We start from the raw sequence: 18888 nt of genomic DNA, 5'->3' as shown, positions 1-18888 counted from the left end.
TCTCTCGTATCCCTCCAGGGCTTTCCGAAGGGGCTTGGAGCAGCCAGCCTGCTCTCTTCTGAGTGCGCTGCCTGCTACATCTAGAGAGCTTTCCTTTGTGCAGGTCAGAGTGCACATTCCAGGCAGGGTTCAAGAAGGAAAATGACAAGCTGCCACAGGAGCAGATCAGCACATGTGCAAGCTCCAGGCAAGCAAGCAGACATGAGTGATAATCCGACATACCAGAGGCAAGAGAATTCACCTGTTTCTAACACTACACATATGACAGCAGCATGGACACCGTTCTGTAGCTGGAATTTAAATCCTGACTCCAAGAGCATCTTAGCATTTAGGAAACTGGCTAAGCGTTTGCTGCTTACAGTTTTAAATGCTAATGGCTTAGCACTGAAGCATTTTATCCATCAGACAATCAGAGCATTAATTGTTCAGTGGCTGATGGAGTTCCAGTCCATAATGATGGTGATTTGTGAATAAAATGCCCTTTCTGTGAAAGTTCCCTTCTTAAACCAAAAACATTTTCAAATCCCAATTTTTTTTTACCAATTTTCAAAGATGAAGAACATTTTTCAGTTTTGTCAACGTTTTTCCAGTTTTCATTGAAAAATTGAAAATAATTTACCCTAGTTTTGGAAAACCAAAAGTTTTCCAGGGTTTTGGTTTTTAAGAACATAAGAATGGTCCTACTGAGTCAGACTAAAGGTCCATCTAGCCCAATATCCTGTCTTCCGACAGTGGCCAGTGCCAGGTGCCCCAGAGGGAATGAACAGAACAGGTAATCATCAAGTGATCCATCCCGCATCACTCATTCCCAGCTTCTGGCAAACAGAGGCTAGGGACACCATTCCTGCCCATCCTGGCTAATGGCCATTGATGGACCTATCCTCCATGAATTTATCTAGTTCTTTCTTGAACTCTGTTATGGTCTTGGTCTTCACAACATCCTCTGGCAAGGAGTTCCACAGGTTTACTGTGCATTGTGTGAAGAAATATTTCCTTTTATTTGTTTTAAACCTGCTGCCTATTAATTTCATTTGGTGACCCCTAGTTCTTGTGTTATGAGAAGTAGTAAACAATACTTCCTTATCTACTTTCTCTACATCAGTCACGATTTTATAGAGCTCAATCATATCTCCGCTTAGCCGTCTCTTTTCTAAGCTGAAAAGTCCCAGTTTTATTAATCTATCCTCATACAGAATCCATTCCATACCCCTAATAATTTTTGTTGCCCTTTTCTGAACCTTTTCCAATTCCAATATATCTTTTTTGAGATGGGGTGATCACATCTGCACACAGTATTCAAGATGTGGGCATACCATGGATTTATATAGAGGCAACATGATATTTTCTGTCCTATTATCTATCCTTTTCTTAATTATTCCCAGCATTCTGTTAGCTTTTTTGACTGCCGCTGCACATTGAGTGGATGTTTTCAGAGAACTATCCACAATGACTCCAAGATCTCTTTCTTGAGTGGTAACAGCTAATTTAGACCCCATCATTTTATACATATAGTTGGGATTATGCTTTCCAATGTGTATTACTTTGCATTTATCAACATTAAATTTAATCTGCCATTTTGTTGCCCAGTCACCCAGTTCTGAGAGATTCTTTTGTAGCTCTTCACAGTCTGCCTGGGTCTTAACGATCTTTAGTAATTTTATATCATCTGCAAATTTTGCCACCTCACTGTTTACCCCTTTTTCCAGATCATTTATGAATATGTTGACTAGGACTGGTCCCAGAACAGATCCCTGGAGGACACCACTATTTACCTCTCTCCATTCTGAAAACTGACCATTTATACCTACCCTTTGTTTCCTATCTTTTAACCAGTTACCCACCCATGAGAGCACCTTCCCTCTTATCCCGTGGCAGCTTACTCTGCCTAAGAGCCTTTGGTGAAGGACCTTGTCAAAGGCTTTCTGAAAATCTAAGTACACTATATCCACTGGATCCCCTTGGTCCACATGCTTGTTGACCCCCTCAAAGACCAACAAAAACCAAACGAAAAATGATTAAAAATGGAATGTTCCTCGTGAAAATTTCTGTGTTGTGAAAAAGTCATTTTTCATTGAAAAAAAATGGGCTTTTCATGCCCATAATCAATTTTGAACCATCACTGCACATTGCATTGGCAGATGTGCCTGCCCCCACCATAAATGAGGACTGAAGCACAATCCTGTTTGTGACTGTGGAAATGGACTGCAAACTTTTGAACACCTCATCAAGCAATGTTTCAAGCAGTGATAGCCCTGTGATACTTTTGCCATCCAATCCACGTCACCCGAGGCAATCAATTAGATCACCAACCTAGACTTGACGATCTTACATTGCTGTTTTAAGGAGTGAAGGAGAAGACTGGAAAAAGGTTGGCTGAAATTCTTTGACCACCCCTGTTCCCAAGAAACATTCTGCCTGACAGAGGACTCGCCCCCATGAATGGACAGTAATAAACCCAAGTGTGCTGAGCCCTAACCTCATTCAAAAAGTGGAAAGAACAAGAGAACCTCCCTTGGTGGCTTTCTCTCACCAGGACACTGAACAGAGAGGAATTCTTTAGGTTTTTAAATGTTATATGGGGGTGGGTATTTCCTCTCTTTGGCTGCACTCATAGATCACAACAGCAGCAAAGGGCGGGGATAGGTTTTAGCCATCAATGTCTTTGGAGCTTGGTTCCTGCATTTTAAGTGCAATGATGTGTGATATTTGGGACAACTGCTTGAACCCAAATCCATTAGCAGCCTGCCTGCTGAATCCCTGAGGTCCAGCTGTCTCATTCTGTTAGCGGGAACACAAGTGAAGTGTGCTCTTCGGAGTTGCTAACTCAACATGACAGGTTAGATCTGCTGCCCTGATCAGAGAAGCTGCTTCTGGATTTATCCTAGGCGCTGAAGGAAAGGACTCAAACTCCCATTTTTTTCCCCCTGTGTAATAAAGTTTGACAGTAGCTCTGCCCCAGTAAAGTAACAGTAGCAACTTTCATCCTGAAATATCCTACTGTAAAATATAATCATTCACCTGTCACTGAAATGCAGCCACATCTGGGGTGCAGGCCAGCAGCTGGTTAAGAATGCAAGGCTATACAAGTATTTAGGCCAGTAAGTGAAGAAGACTCTTCTACTTGAAATTACAGAAGAAATTTAGGCAAGCAGGATGAAATTAACCTGGATGCAATTTGACCAAGACACTATGGCTAACATGCTTATGGGTGGAACAATATTTTCATGGGCTTCCAAATTCAAAGTGTGGGGCAGTAGGAAACATAGGTCTGAAGTGTCCCCATTCCTGCACACTGGTTTCCACTCTCACAAAGTGTCCACCTTAACCCACACCACCATCTTGCTTTTCCTGAGGTCCCTGATGGCTCTGCCCCTCCCCTCAACCCCACCTCCAGTCCCAGCTGGATGTCTGGCCTTTCATGGCGGTAACTGTCAAAAATGGCTCTCCTGGCCCTTCCAACATGTCTCGCCCCGGGCCACACATCAGGCAGGCAGCTCCGTGTGCAGATCCAAAGCAGTGTCCAGTCACTTCCCCCCATTCCTTGGCAGTAGCTGGAGCGAGCTGAAGTTCAAGAGGAGATGTGACAGCTTTCCCCACCACTTGCTGTCCCTCTGACGCATCCTCTGCCTGTCCCTCCTCATGCCAACAAACCCCTTGGGTGGAATTCTCCCCCCTACTGTAGAGTAGGTCTGGAAGAATCCCTGGATGCCACAACCCTTCTGAAAGGCACTATGGGACTTCCAAGAACCTCAAGCGATCAGGACCTTCATTCCACAGCTCATCCCAAAGGTGTACGGAAACCTTTGGCAGCTTTAAATCAGCATTGCTGCAATAGGAATGGCACCGAGCTGGCTCAGCAGGGTCAAGGATCTGGCCCCAGATATTTATATTCTAACACTTGGATGCTACTGTTAGGAGTAGAGCTAGTTTTTGTTTTTCGTTTTTTTTTGTTTTTTTCTAAAGGGAAAATGTAGAAATGTCACCATTGGGTGCCTTTCCAGGCTTGACAGAACAATTTCATAATTTTCTGATTTTTTAAAATTTTTATATGGACTAAATTCCTAATATTCCCTTTCCCCTCATCTTTTTGCCCTCCCCTCCCCCACTGTAATAGAATGAATAATATCCAGGTTCGCTTCTTTTTCCCCACTTTTTCATTTGTTCTCTTGCCATTCTGTCGCTGTTCACAAATTGAGGCCGTTTTGAAAAAGCGACAGAGCCACAAAAGGAAAAAAGAACCCCAGATATATTTCACCCCGCTACATTCCACAGGAGAGGGGAAAGAATATATTTCACATTTTTACATTTTGATTAACGACATTTAAAATAAAACTGAAGTCTGGGGTTTGGAAAATGGCCATTTTTCATTGGGGGAGGGGAGGGAGAGTTTTGACATAAAAGATTCCAAGTAGCTCATGTTACAAGCAACTTAAAATTTTGCATTTCTGTAGTAATTTGCATTTGAGGATCTCAAAACCCTATAGAACAATCTCAACCAACTTGTCCTTGCTTCTCTGTAGTCATATTCCCTGTACCACCTCCCTCAGGAACCCTTTCTACCACCTGCTTTCTCTTACACTTACAGACATTTACCTAATATGCAGCCTAAGCTTCCCTTTTAGTTTCAGGCCATTAGCCTTTGTCCTGCCATCATCTGAGCATAATTCTCTTTTTCCATTTATGTTACCTTGAAGCTATTTATACGTGGTTATCCTCTCTGGCCCCAGAGTCCTCTCTTTTCTGGACTATATAAATATAGCTTCCTCAGTCTTAGCCTCTTGAATCTTTATATTATTTTCCACTCCCTTATTTTCAGTTGTTCCACACACACACAATATTCTAGCAGGGGTCCCACCAAGGATGAGGTGAGACACACAACTGCCCTCCCAATTTTTACATGTGATCCTACTGTGGCCTCGTGGCTAGGATGCTGAGACTTTGGAGACCTGGGTTCTAATCCTGGCTCTGCCACTGAGTAACCTTAGACATGTCACTTTATTGCTGTGGGCCTCAGTTTCTCCATCTGTAAAATGGCGACAATGATACCGACTTCCTTCATCAAGTGCTTTGAGATCTACAGATGAAAAATACAGTGCAGGATCTAGGTATGATTATATAGCCAAGAATGCAGTGGGGGTTCAGATAACACCCTGGGAAGAAGCTTACAGTTATGATCCTTTTTTCAGTGACAGTGCTTAAAGTCACACAGTGGCATCAGTGGCCCAACCAGGACTGTGACCCAAGAGTCCTGCCTCTCCACCCCTCTACTAACAACTTAACAAAACTCCCTTTGCCAGGCTGATGAGTCGGAGCAGGGTGCAGCTGCATAACTACAGGGACTGAGAACTGGCAGCATTGGCAAAGCGCTGCAGAAAGTGACCCAGGACAGGCTGGAGTCAGGGATAAAGAAGTATATCACTGAAAGACACCAGAGGACTTAAACCTTCCTTGTGATGAACTGTGGGGCTGTGGAAATGGTGCGTGCATCAAAAACCCCAGCTGCTTAACAGATTTCTTCCCCAAGGTGTTAGGGGCCCTCTGGGGACTGCTCTGCGCTAGACTGTCCTTGGCTCTGGGACAGGTGTGTCTTAAGGAGGGTAGGCAAGGAGCCAGGTCCCAGAGCCAAGAGCAGCTGCAGTCTCTGCATGCAAAAGAGGGCAGAAGCTGTTCTCTCCTAGCTATTGGGGGTGGGGGGCACAAATCAGCTAAAGATGCGGCCCCCTTAGTGTAAGGCCACTAGGCCTGATTCTCCACAGCACTGCTCTAGCACACTGATGTCATGCCGTCAAGATCAACAGAGTAACACCAGCGTGTCACTGGGGAAGTGCTCAGAGAATGAGGCCCATTCTCTCCAGCAGCGTTAATCCTCATTTCCCCTGATCTGAGGGCAGAATCCCCCTGGCAGCTATCGGGGATACATGACGCCGTGGAGATGAATGAGGTGTTACTGGTGTTCCTTCAGAATGGCGTGCACAACTCGCCACTTGTGAGCGACAAAGCCATTCCAAACACAGGCTAATAAAACGCATAAACTGTGCCCAAGCCATGTCCTCGCTCTCTCCCCCCCGCCCCAGTCCTCAATCCAGCAAAGCACTTAAGCTTAACTTTAAGCATGTGCTTAGCGCCATTGAAGTCAGTGGAACCAGAGGTGGGGGGGGCAAAAAGAGAGGAACCTAAGCGTATATCCCAGTACAAGGCCACTTGTGCCCAGCTGTGCCTTTCCTACTGCTGATATTTTGTGCACAGAAGCCTCATAGCAGCTGCTTGCCTGGGAGATTGTGCAACCGGCAGGTAAATTTAATGCTCACTTGTGTCACTCAGCAGCATTTCTCTCCCTCTGCAGTGCCTGGCTCTCTGGGATTGCTCCCTCATGACCTGTCCCTGGTGCTGAATATTAACCCCAGGCTAACTCCAGCCAGTCATTTTCACTTATGCAAAATACCCTGGACCCAGTTCTCAGTTACTCTGTTCCTGCACTTAGGGCAGAGATGGAGGGTCTCTGAGCCACCTCGTATTCTGGACCTCTGTGCGCATTTGATCCCTGTTGTATAATTAGAGGTGCCTCAGGGCTGCTGGAATTTACACTGTTTCCCATGACTCCCTATAGGCCCTGGGAAGCAGAGAATAACCACAGAGCACTGCACTGCCACTATATGACCAATCTACCCCTACGCCAGGGGCCAGGAGTCAGTGCTGGTGTGGAGCCCTTAGGCCAGCTCTGAGGATCGGGAGCCATTAGGCCAGGGAGGTCCCCTGCACTGGGATTTTCTCAGGGGAGTGTTGATGGTCCCTTTATACTGCCAGAGTGGCCTAATGGGCCTTAGTGTAACTGGGAATCAGACCCACCATTGTTGGCATTAAGTTGGGATGCCCAGTTACCACATGGGGTATTTCAGTCCACTCTTGGGCTGTCTTCACTGGCATCGAAACATCTTCCAAGCCAATACAAAGTGCCCCTGGCCGCACCAGAAAACATCTCTTGTCATCTCAGCATAGTTACAGGGATGCCATCAAGGAGTACAGGCCGGAAATGGACAATTGGTTTTTAAATAATAGGGTTCACACAAAGCTTAGCATGATAACAAATCAGCGACACCCACATACTTCCTCATGGCTGCCATTAAGCCTCTCACCTGCCAATTTTAGCCAGGGCATTTATTTAACAATGGACTGAACAAAGCAATCACAAGCATGCTGTAGAGTATGATCCAGCCAGGGCCAATTATAGGCACTTAACTAAAACAGGTTGAAAAAATTGGAAAAAAAACTTTGCAAAATAAAAATCCTATTTTTTTATTTGAATTTGAAATTTCTATGACAATTTTTCATTGGTGTTGCAAATTGTGACTATAATTGACTGTCACTCACTAAACAGTATTATTAAACTCAAAGACAAGCTGAAGCCGTATGCAGTACGCAGCATGTAAGGAAATTAAAGCTGGGCGAAAGTTTTCCAACAAATAGTTTATCAAACAAAAAATGCAGTCTTGGTCAACCCAAAACTAGTCGCAAATTTGACACAAATAGTTTTGGCCCGTCTCAAAATGGCCAGAGGAGGAGAAGATTCTGTTAATCTTTTACCCTTCCTCTGTGACCAAGAAGCCCAGGGGTTAGCGCTCTCAGCTGGGGTGTAGGCGACCCAGATTCTCAGCCCCCTGCTGGAACAAACCTGAAACAGACTTTTCTGATTCCCCAAAAAATTCAGATTTGATTCAACCCAAACTTTCCCCCCCCTTCATTTTTTTGGAGTTGCCACCAAACTGAAAAAATCAATTATTCATCCACCTCTAAATTAAATAGAAAAGGGCCCATTCTCCCTGTCCATATTAATGGGAGTTATTTAGGAACAATCAGAGGGCCTCTTTAGGTCAGACCCTTGTAAATGGCTAAACAACATGCACAGCTGAAAAGTAAGTGTTCAAACTCCGTCATTCATCCCAGAAATATAATGAGCCATAGCAAAAGGACAGAGTTGCTGGTACGCACCTGAGGGCTGGTGTGCGCAACAAAATTCATTCCGGGAGCTGAAGACAGGGAAACGGAATGAGATCCAATGGACGAAGTGATGACTCTGTATGGCGAGCCTAGCGCATTCGCAGGCGACCCTGTTGTGTTCATTGGAGATGTAAGAACTCTGGCACTCACTGGAGCCTCCATGTAGCTAGGATGGCCATCCACTGAATTCCCTGGGGAAAAGCTTGATGATGAGCTCACCGACATAGAGCTGGTGTGAACAGGGGAATCTAAAAACACAGGAGAAATACCTTAGTTTTTAAAGGGAAGGGGAAGGTAAAACAGACCAATATCTTCTCCATGTCAGTCATACTCTGGATCACCCTGTCAGACTGTCTGCAGTGGCTCATGAGCATGAGTGCCAGCCTCAAGGCAGACTGCTACAAACCAGGCCACAAACCCCAAATTGGTTGTGAGTTCTATACTTCGATTTCACCAACCAGGTATCGAGAGTGAACGCCACAAGCACTCTAACAGCCTTTATAATGGAGTCACAGACAGTCCCCTTGGGTCCGCCAATCTGCTTTGCCACCCAGATGAGCCTGCCTTTGTCATAGATGGACCCTTACACCAAAAATCACAAAAATATTCAGGATCAGTCACTTACCCCGGGTCAATTTACCTCAAATCTCATGCCAAAGACAATACCGGTAGCCAATCCGATAGTAAATTAACAAAAGATTTATTAACTAAACCCTGGTCTACACTACAAAATTACTTCAGTATTACTACATCGCTCAGGGGTGTGAATAATTCACTCCCGAGCGATGCAGTTACACTGACCTAAGCACCCGTGTAGACAGCACTAGGTTGGTGGGAGAGCTTCTCCTGCCAACATAACTACCACCTCTTGCAGAGGTGGAGTTATTAAGCCAATGGGAGAGCTCTCTCCCGTCAGCTTAGAGCATCTTCATCAGATGTGCTACAGCGCTGCAGCTGTAAATTTCTAGTGTCGACCTGCCTGAAGAAAAGAAACAAGGCAGTTATTTACAAGGGTTAAAGCAGGTAAATATATACTCACAAATGAGTTACAGTCTTAGGTTTCAAACACTGATAGAAGCTGCTGTAATGTGCAAGCTCTCTTTGTTCTTTAGAGCTGACCCAAGCTACACAGCTGGGGATCCCTTGCTTCTCCTTAGACGTCCTGCCCTCTCCCTAGAAGTCCAAAGTGCACAGGGATCTTTGCTTATGTTAGGAATCTTTTCCTCTCAGAGTCCAAACAGCATAATGGTAGCAATTTTTCTTGCCAGGGATTTTTATCCCCTTCCCCCAGAGCTCAAGCTGATGGGACAAGGGTTTGTGCAGGTCTCCACTTCTTGGGTGTTGGAGGAGCAATCAACAAAGTCTTTTGTCCACTGTTCCAGGATGACTTGTCTGATGTCTATGGGCCTCCTTTTGCTAGGCAGGAGGCGACACCTCTTGTGGTAAGCTAGTATCTCACCGTCGGTAAGGCTTCTCTCCTGACTGGAGGGGTTTGCAGTTTCAAAGCAAACACTTTTGTAGTTACAGAGCAAAACACTTGAATATTACCTTAGAGCACGGGATACTGATATTCCAAGTGAGATTAATGCAGGCAGCAACTCACAACCTGTTCATAAGTCCAAACACCAAACACATTTCTATAAAGCCAATGCCCATTTTAAAAACGCTAACACACAGGTGAGCCAGACTGGTTTCCAGCTGTGCGTTTGTCAGTGTTTAATAAGGCCTGTGCATGAGCTGGCACCTGGTCTGCCGGCATCACACACCCGTGGCAGTGTATACAGAAAGGAAGGAGGAGCTGCACTGGTTGAGACCATTGGGGCATTTTTTCTGGTATCTCATCTGGCCTCCCACCATACCAGACCACACCACTGACCCATCTAGTCTTGCATTTCACCTGTCCTCAACCAAGAGCAGATTGTTGATCCTTCTAATCAGCATCTTGCCCCCTGCAATTCCACATCAGATCACTGGCATCTCACCTCCTGTCATAGATCAGACCCTTGACCCATCTAGTCTGTATCTTGCCTCCTATAATACCATTTGGGTCATCTGTCCATTTAGTTTGTTATCAAAATGCTCCAGTTTCAAGAGTTATTTCAGGCTCTTAATACAACCTTTGCTTTGACTATTGTGTTGGAAGATATGCTAAGATAATCAGTTCACAAAAATCCAGAATTGAAAACTCACACCAGTTTGCAAATTATATATCAATATTCTCTTCTGTTGAATGAATGTGGTACTGATAAAAGCTCTTTGGTTGACATCTCAAGCTAAATCAGTGCAATGGATTCTGGGTAAGTTTTCGAGTTACAGTACTTACAGTACCGAGATACACTGAAAGTCTGAAAAGTACCTTCATTTTTCTGCATTTAAAACTAGAACAAGTCAGCCGTGTTCCTCTAAATCCAACTGAACAACACAAAAAACAATAAATGGATCTCTCTAAGCTGAACATTTTTAGAAAGTGTGCCATGTTTGGAAGAGGCTGAGTGATTGGAGAACAGAAGGAATGAGTTAGACAACAGTCAAGGGCCTGTCTCCTGAGGGGAAAGCGTTTTTACTTGGAAACCATTAGGAAACAGGACATTTTCCTTATAATTTCTTTTCCAGCTGAAGAATCACTATATCCCCCTGTGAGGAGATTAAGCAAGAAAAAAGTGAAGTGACTCCCTTAAGGTCACATAGGACATTGGTAGCAGAGCTCAGATGAGAACACACAAATCTTGTTTTTCATGCCTTGGCTCTACCTATTAATCAAGACCACCTCTCTTTGCCTTGAAGGCTTCTGTTGTTGTCATTGTATCCTTTCGGTATGTGTTCCTTTCCCACTGGGAAAATTGATCCAAAAAGCAAAAGTAAGAATTGACAAAGACCTTTTCCCCTCCCTGTGCAGAATTAAATCTGAAATGGGTTGATAACGGCAAAATCCAGGCCTCCTTGACTCTGACAAATGTCTTTAATGTTATTCAGGAAGCTGACCTTTTCCCATCTTTATTGTGCAACTTCCCTCTGAATCAGATTTGATTGTTACTTCAGGTAAAATAACAAACACTGTCACATAAACAATTTTGCAGCAATGTTAAAAGAAGAAAAGCTGCCTTACTTGCAAAGCCAATAGAAACCAACAGTCATGCTCTACACCGGTGGCTCTCAACCTTTCCAGACTACTGTACCCCTTTCAGGAGGCTGATTTGTCTTGCATACCCCACTTTTCACCTTACCTGAAAACAACTTGCTGACAAAATCAGACATAAAAATACAAAAGTGTCACAGCACGCTATCATTGACAAATTGCCGACTCTCTCATTTTTACCATATAATTATAAAATAAATCAACTGGAATATAAATACTGTATTTACATTTCAGTGTATTGTATATAAAGCCGTATAAACAAGTCATTGTATGAAATGTTAGTTTGTACTGACTTCACTAGTGGTTTTTATGTAGCCTGTTGTAAAACTAGGCAAATATCTAGATAAGCTGATGTACCCCCCGAAGACCTCTGCGTACCCCCAGGGGTACATGTACCCCTGGTTGAGAACCACAATGCCAGCCATGGACAATCAGTTGTGACGACCTTTCCTCTAAGCACCGTCACCTCTCCATTCAGAGTGGAATACTCTAGGCATGAGGGTTCTACTTTGAGAAACCAACAGAAGAAATACCACTCCTCTGAAAGGTTAATGGTAGGTAATGCAGACCACAGATGGGCCAGCTAGATCAGAAAACATTAAAGATGGAAAATCAGATAGCAAATCTAAGGCTGCTCGTGCGGTGAAAAGAAATGACCGCACATTGTGAGATAAGAGTTCAGTCCCAAGCCTTACTACAGATTTCCTGTGTGACCTTGGGCAAGCTCATTTCACCTCTCTGGGCCTTGTTATCCCCAGCCGGCAGATAGGGACAATAATGCTTAACTATGCCTTAGGAGGTTACTGGGAGGCTTAATTCATTAATGTGCGTTAAAAGTATTGAGAGTCTCACTGCTATAGGAAATGGTTATATTGGTCTGATAAAATCATGAAATCTATTTATCTATCTATCCAGGTACTTATACAGCCACCATCATTGCAGTATCCGAACTCCTCGCAAACACCAGTGAATTTATCTTCACAACGTTCCTGTCAGCTAGAGAAGTATTATTGTTCCTTAGGCATATATAACAAACTGAGGCACAGGAAGATTAAATGACTAATGACTTGTCTACATAGGGAATCTGACTGGAACAGCTATTCCAGAATAGCTCCCTTTGTGGACTCTCTATTTCTGAATAAAAGTCATTTTATTCCAAAATAATTAGTGTGCTTCCAAAGGGGAGTAAATATTTTGGAATAAAATCACTTCTATTTTGGAACAGAGTGGTCATACAAGCATCTATTCTACCATAGGTTATTCCAATCCATTTCCCCATGTAGAAAAGCCCTAAGATCACATAGGAAGGCTCTAGGAAAGCCATGAATTGAATCCAGGCCTCCAGAAATGCCAGTCCAGTGCCTTAACCACAAGACCAACCTTCCTCCCTTTCATCCAAAACATTTACAAATCAGCTTATACACAGTAAAGCTCTGGACATCCTTCACAACGTTCACCCATAAATTGTTTTGTTAGGTAAGTAAGACATGGGATGTGCCAGGTCTGAGGACAGTGAGGGGACAAAATATCTAATATCCTGCACTGCAAACACAGATGCTCTGCCACTGTTCTTGTCTCTAAGCATGTCTAGATCTGACATTGATCAAACTGATAATGACAATGGGGAAGATCCCAGGTCCAATGTCGCTAACTCCTGCTAAGACAAAAGACAAAATACAAATACGTATTTCATGGATCAGGAAGGATTTTTGGGGAAAACGAGATTAAAGTGGACCTCACTCTATTGGCTGAAGAAATTGAAGATGGAAAATTTAGGGGTAATTGTCAAGTTAGATGACCCTACCAAGGGGATAAACTTCCTGGTGGTCATGCAGAAACAATGCACATTAGAGCTGTGACAGTGGCTAAATCCACAAGACCGGAACAGAGCGGTCAAGCAAAAGAATTACATTTGATAAGGTAACAAAATTGGCTGATGCATCCTGGGTGCCAGACGGCAGACAAAACTGGACAAAAAAAGCTCACTGCTAACCACAGTTAATACTCCACGTGTAGAGCTGGTTGTACTTGTTCAAAGTCAATGGGCTGGATTGTTATAGAAAAAGGCTGTGTTTTCCACCCAAAGAATAAAAATTGTGAAAAAATTTGTTAACGTCTTCTAAATTTTTTGGTCTCCCCCAACATTTTCTGCAACAATTTTTATCCAAAATGGTATTGAAATTTTGCATTTATAAAAAAAAATGGTTTTCAGAAAATAAAAAAGAAACATTTATAAGGATTTCAGTAACTGTTTTTATAGCATTTCTTAGTTTAGGTTTTGAACCCAGTGAAATAGAAACGATTAAAAAAATGACAACGTTTAAACCAAAAACCATTTAGATCATCTCTACCCACAAGGGAAGTATGGATGCACCTGCTCATTCCTCAGTATTCATTCATCCTAAGAAGTGTTTCAAAAAGAAAATGGACTAAAGACACACTGAGCTCTATGGGCTACAGCCATTAGGGATGACAGGCATTGGTGCTGAGAGCTGTGGCAGAGGAAATGCTCTGGAGTGACAAAAGGGAAGAACGGCCCCCGGTACTTTGTGCACCTTTTCAAGCATGCGCTTTGTGTAACGTTTATCTGCAGAAGAGCATAACAGCAGCACAGACCCCACTGTGTATCTGTGGTCAGGAGACATTTTGCAGACAGTGTTGCCACCTCTCACAAATTTATCAAGGGTGTCACTTTTTTTTTTTGAAGTCTCCCAGAGTTCTGTGGGCATGGGGAAATCTCAGCTTTCATGAAAGACCCAAAAAATTATTACAACATTTGTGGATTGTTTTTTTAAATTCCAGCTCATGGAGTCATGTTCATATGTGAGAATCTCCGCGTGCATTGCTTAAAAAAAAAAAAAAAAAACTTTCTAGCTCTCCTGACTGGAGAAAAGCTTGAAAACATGAACCCTACAGATTCAAAATCCTGAAGGCAAATTAAAAAAAAAAAGTTTTAAAAATCTCATGATGTTGGGCGACTGACTCATGAGTTGGCAATACGGCACGCTATTAAATGTCTCCGTGTGTGTGTGTGAGCACCCATATAGGTGGCTGGTTTCAGAGAACGAGAGAAAAGGGGGTCAAGTTAGATCCAGCCAAATGCATCATCAGAGCAACTATGGTAACTTCCAACTTCTCTGTACGTATATATCTATCTTCTTACTATATGTTCCATTCTATGCATCCGATGAAGTGGGCTGTAGCCCCCAAAAGCTTATGCTCTAATAAATGTGTTAGTCTCTAAGGTGCCAAAAGGACTCCTGTTCTTTTTGAGGATAAATATGTTAGTCACGTGCCTCAGCGGTGGCTCTCAAGCCCAACCCTGCAGACACAGCAGCACTCACTAAGAGGAGGCCACCAGGGAATCATGTAGAGCTAGATAAGTTGTCAAGGATGTTGATTTTATCTCTCCACATTCACACCGCACCTTGCAGGCGTTTTGTCACCACTGAGATCTCCTTCTGAAAGTGTCAGTGTTTCAATCAGACACCCAGCAAGATGTTACCTTGACCCAGATGACAAAACTGATTGCCAATGCAGGCACACACACTGGCGTAATATGATCTAAATAAAGAGGCAATCGTTACGGTGGGCACAGAAAGAACTGGCGGCTGCTACTACTGCAAAACACCACTGGCTTTCCATTTATGTCCAAGTCTCTCCCATCCATGGAAATACAACTGTGCACAGATTGAAAAGAACAGTGTGAAACAGCGGTCTGCTGGGCGGGGGGAAATGGCGGTGTGGGGGAGAAAATTCACAGTGGAATTTTAGCGCAAGCCTTTTAAAGCAGTCATGGACAAAAAAAAGTACCAAAAACCACCAGCTGACCAAAGAATGGTATTGCACTTGTGGAAGTATGACCCTGTGGTTAAACACAGAGCAAGAATGGATATGGCAGATGGTTTGTGTCAGGGTTTGACACTATGAAACAGTCGTTCGAGCCCCATGTATTTTCCTGAAGATGAGCTCTGTGTAAGCTGGAAAGCGTGACTGTCTCACCAACAGAAGTTGGTCCAATGAAAGATATTACCTCCCCTGCCTTGTCTCTCTCATATCCTGGGACCGACACGGCTACAACTACACTGCAAACGGTTTGGCTGTGTCAGGCAAGGCATTGTCAGTGAAGAAACTGGACTAAGCAAGCACTCCCAGTTGTCTACATGGCTAGAGAATATCACTGCTGGTTGGTCAAAAGGAAAATGATGGGGGTCAACCACACGTGAGAGGGCTCTAGACACTGAGCAAGGAACTACCCTTCACGGAACTTTGTGGCTGCTCAGACAAACTGCTGTGGAGCGTACAGCAAAAAGGTAGGTTTGTTTGGACTCCAGCTGCGTTGTCTGAGGTACTGTTAATGCACAATGACTTACAGGAATCTGAAGAACAGATGGCTCAAGGAACTACCCCTGACCCTCTGACTCACTGGTTCTCATCCGCACGGGGTTAGCAGCAACGAAAAGCTGCTGCTATCTATTAACCTCTTCAGTGGCACCACACTGACGCATGGGGATGAGATCCTGACCCTACTGAAGTCAATGGGAGTTTTGCCCAGTCACAAATGAAGAGAGTAGTCTCACACTTAGCAGTCAGGGGCATGCCTAAGATCCAGTGCCAGCAATGCCGCTGACTCACTGTGACACCCAGGGCAAGTCACTTCACCTCCCTGTGCCTCAGTTTCCTCATCCATCAAATGGAGACAATACTCCTGAGGTGTTAGACTTTAGCATCTGTAAGGTGCTTTAAGAGTCTCAAGTGAAAATGTCATAATTTGTATCACAGTAAGGCCTAGAGGCCACAGTCAAGATCAGGGCCCCACCCTGCTAGGGGCTGTACAGACACGTGGTAGGAGACAGCCCCTGCTCCTAAGAGCTGAAAGTCTAAACAGACACAGGAGGCAGTATTGCCACCATTTTACAAACAAGGAGCTGAGGCACAGCGAGACTAAATGACTTACCCAAGATCACACAACAAGTGGGTGGCAGAACCAGGAATTGAACCTAAGTCTCCAGCATCGCAGCCCAACCATCTTGCTATGCAAGTGTGGCATGTATATAGCATTGTTATGGTGGCAATCACTAGATGGCACTGTAACACATAGTTTTACACGTTCTTTTTGTTAGCAGGCAAGCAGTGTACTTTCTTTGACCAAACACTGTAGTTGGTTTGCTGATGTTGTTGCTTTGGGGGAGCTGTTGCAAACAGCAAGAGTGTTTGTCATTAGCTTTAACCTCTCTTGCTAGAGTCAATTTTTGGTGCAGATTTCTTTGCTGGGACCTGAGCAGTGGGGTTTGGGTGAGAATCCTGAACGAGGGGATGGCCTGTGTGCAGTTTGTGACCACCCCTCTTCCAGGACAGGTGTATGTAGCGTAAATAAAACAAATTACACTAGCAAAGTACTCAGGCTCCGCACCTTGATTTCTCCAAAGGGCCTGATACTTGTAACAGCTCTGCAGAGGGACAGCAGAATTATTCTTATCCTTCAGTTAGCAAGGAGAAAATTCCAGCCTAGAGGGGATGGGGAGAGTCAAGAAGCCCAGCAAGAAGATGACCTGCTGTAGAGATTATGATGTTATTGTGGAGGTGAACGGACACTAAATCCAGGGGAAAAAAATCTTCTGCACCAACAGCAACCTGGGGGGATTGAAATCTCAGCCTTTCCCAGCAACTTTGGTACAACACGACATTTAAAACAGACTACCACGGTCCCAGAGTCTGTCCATCAGGTAATGAAACATGACAAGTGAATCCTGGAAATTCCTCCCAACTGCAATGTATCAGTGTGAAGGGGAAGGGCGGGCTGTTCACTGAGCAAAACAAGAATCCCAGCCCCACTGCCATTTCAGGGAGGGGAAAGAGCTCAGATCTACCTGCCCCAGCTCTCACCCTCCTACAGGAAAGCCTGGCTCAATTTTCATATTTACCAGACTCCAGATTAGATTTGCAGCCACGCACCAAACATAAGGCCTGATTTTCCCTGATGCATGTTGGTTTCACGCTGGTATAACTCTGCTGACTTCAGTGGGGTGCCTCCTGATTCACACCAGTATCAGAAAGAGCTGAACTGAGCCCTTATGCTTCTGTAGCATTTATTAGCTCAGGAATGGCTGGACACAAGTTACAAGAGCAATACAATGACGTTAACTCTTTAGCATCTGAATACTCTGCAGGAACACAGCCAGGTATTGCCATACTGGAAGAGACCACAGATATCCTGGTATCCTGTCTCTGGCCAATACCTGATGAAGGAGAGCCAGCCTCCTAGCCAACGGTGCAATAGTGCACAAAATTTCTTCCCATTTCCTGCAGAGATCAGCTGACACTCTGCAGCATGCAGTCTGGTGACCCTGTCTGAGCATGGATAACTACAAATGTGGTTAGCATGAGCATAAAAGTATCTAGCCCTTTGTAAATGCAGCTCCAATAAGTTCCAGATTCAGGACTGGGTCTGTTTGCTTATTTATTTTCAGTCATTGAAATGTTTAAATGCTGAAGTTAAAGGGAAGCGTTGAGTGAGTGCTTTGCCTGTCTTGGCAATTACAGCACATTTGTCTGCCTCAGACAGCAACAGTTGGTTTTGAAATTCATGTGTAGATTAAATACATTGCTACAGCAAAAAGAGAGGGGCTAGGGGAAGAGATTAGCAATGGCTAAAATCTGCCCTACTGGCAGAAAAATACCTGACAGGAAAGCCAATAAATACTTGATTTTAAACATTTTAATAACATTACAGCTTAAGGCCATCATGACCTATGGTACCACGTTTACCAGCCAGCTGCTGAGATACAGAAAGAGGACAAAAAGCTTTGAATCTCAGGTTTTGTCAGGAAGGGAGGGGGCGGGTTTAGCTATTGGTGTAGTGCTGGTGCACCCATGTAAACTGTTTGAAACCGATTTAGGCTGCACCAGTGCAAGTCACAATTTACACCAGTGCACTCTACACTGGCAGTTTGTTGTGATATAGGTGTGCTACACAGGTGAGTAATCCTCCATATGGACAAAGCCCAGAAGCAAAGGTGTCCAAACTCAGTGAGCTAAAAGAGCAGCCCTTATTCACAAGCCACGTTCCGCCCATCAGAGGGCAGTCACATGTGCACACTCACACAAATATCAAACCACCATGCACCAAAACAAGCATATAATGCAGGGACCAGAGTTATAACTGATTAAACAGGCCAGGTTTGCAAACCTGCCTGCTTCTTGACATGTGTAAAAATATCAGATGCCTCCCTCTCAGCCGCTGAGTTTGTAAATTCTAATCCTTGTTGTCGTCTAGGGACCAGAAACATAAATGGGGATCGCTTCCCAGGCACCTTCAAAGGAGTGAAGCTGCTAAAGGAGACAGATTCAGTCAAATACACAGGCATATGCATGTGTGTGCTCAGGGATTCAAAAGTACATGTAAGTGTGAGGGTCTCGCTATAAGGGCATGTCAGTGTGTGAGTGGGAGATGGTATGTCTTCTCTATCCCAGAAGAGTCTATAGTAAATGGAAAACTAGGGAAATTACAGCACTAAAAGTGACAAGTCAATGAAAGCTGAGCACCTGAGCGGAGAAACAAGGCTTTTTAGTCAGGCTGCTGTTGTCAAGTTTGCTTTTGATAATGTTTATTTAACTCCAATACCTAATGTACTCTTGGGAGAAAGGATGGCTGTGTTAAAGATTTGACTGTCCCTTCAATTAAGGTGTAAAAACCCATAAGAAACATCTCTGAGACTCTCTAGAAATCCACCAGTAGGTCTAGGGATGACCAGATT

The 18888-nt window shown here is 44.0% G+C and overlaps 1 protein-coding gene across 7 annotated transcripts in view; it reads right to left on the bottom strand.

Moving 5' to 3' along the window:
* The window catches only part of RXRG (retinoid X receptor gamma), a 116400-nt gene that overhangs the window by 26144 nt on the left and 71368 nt on the right, over positions 1-18888 (bottom strand). For 5 of the 7 annotated variants that reach the window (XM_073358200.1, XM_073358199.1, XM_073358204.1 and 2 more), the window contains exon 2: positions 7987-8243. In XM_073358200.1, the coding sequence (XP_073214301.1) occupies positions 7987-8243 (257 nt within the window). Of the gene's footprint in view, positions 1-6846; positions 6868-7986; positions 8244-9034; positions 9112-18888 lie in introns of those variants that run through there. The other 2 variants (XM_073358201.1, XM_073358205.1) reach the window with 2 other exon arrangements.

This window comes from Lepidochelys kempii, chromosome 8 (assembly GCF_965140265.1).
Source record: "Lepidochelys kempii isolate rLepKem1 chromosome 8, rLepKem1.hap2, whole genome shotgun sequence".
In the NCBI taxonomy this organism is placed as follows: domain Eukaryota; kingdom Metazoa; phylum Chordata; order Testudines; family Cheloniidae; genus Lepidochelys; species Lepidochelys kempii.
Note: the sequence above shows the minus strand (reverse complement) of the source record. Positions and strands in the feature narration are given on the sequence as shown.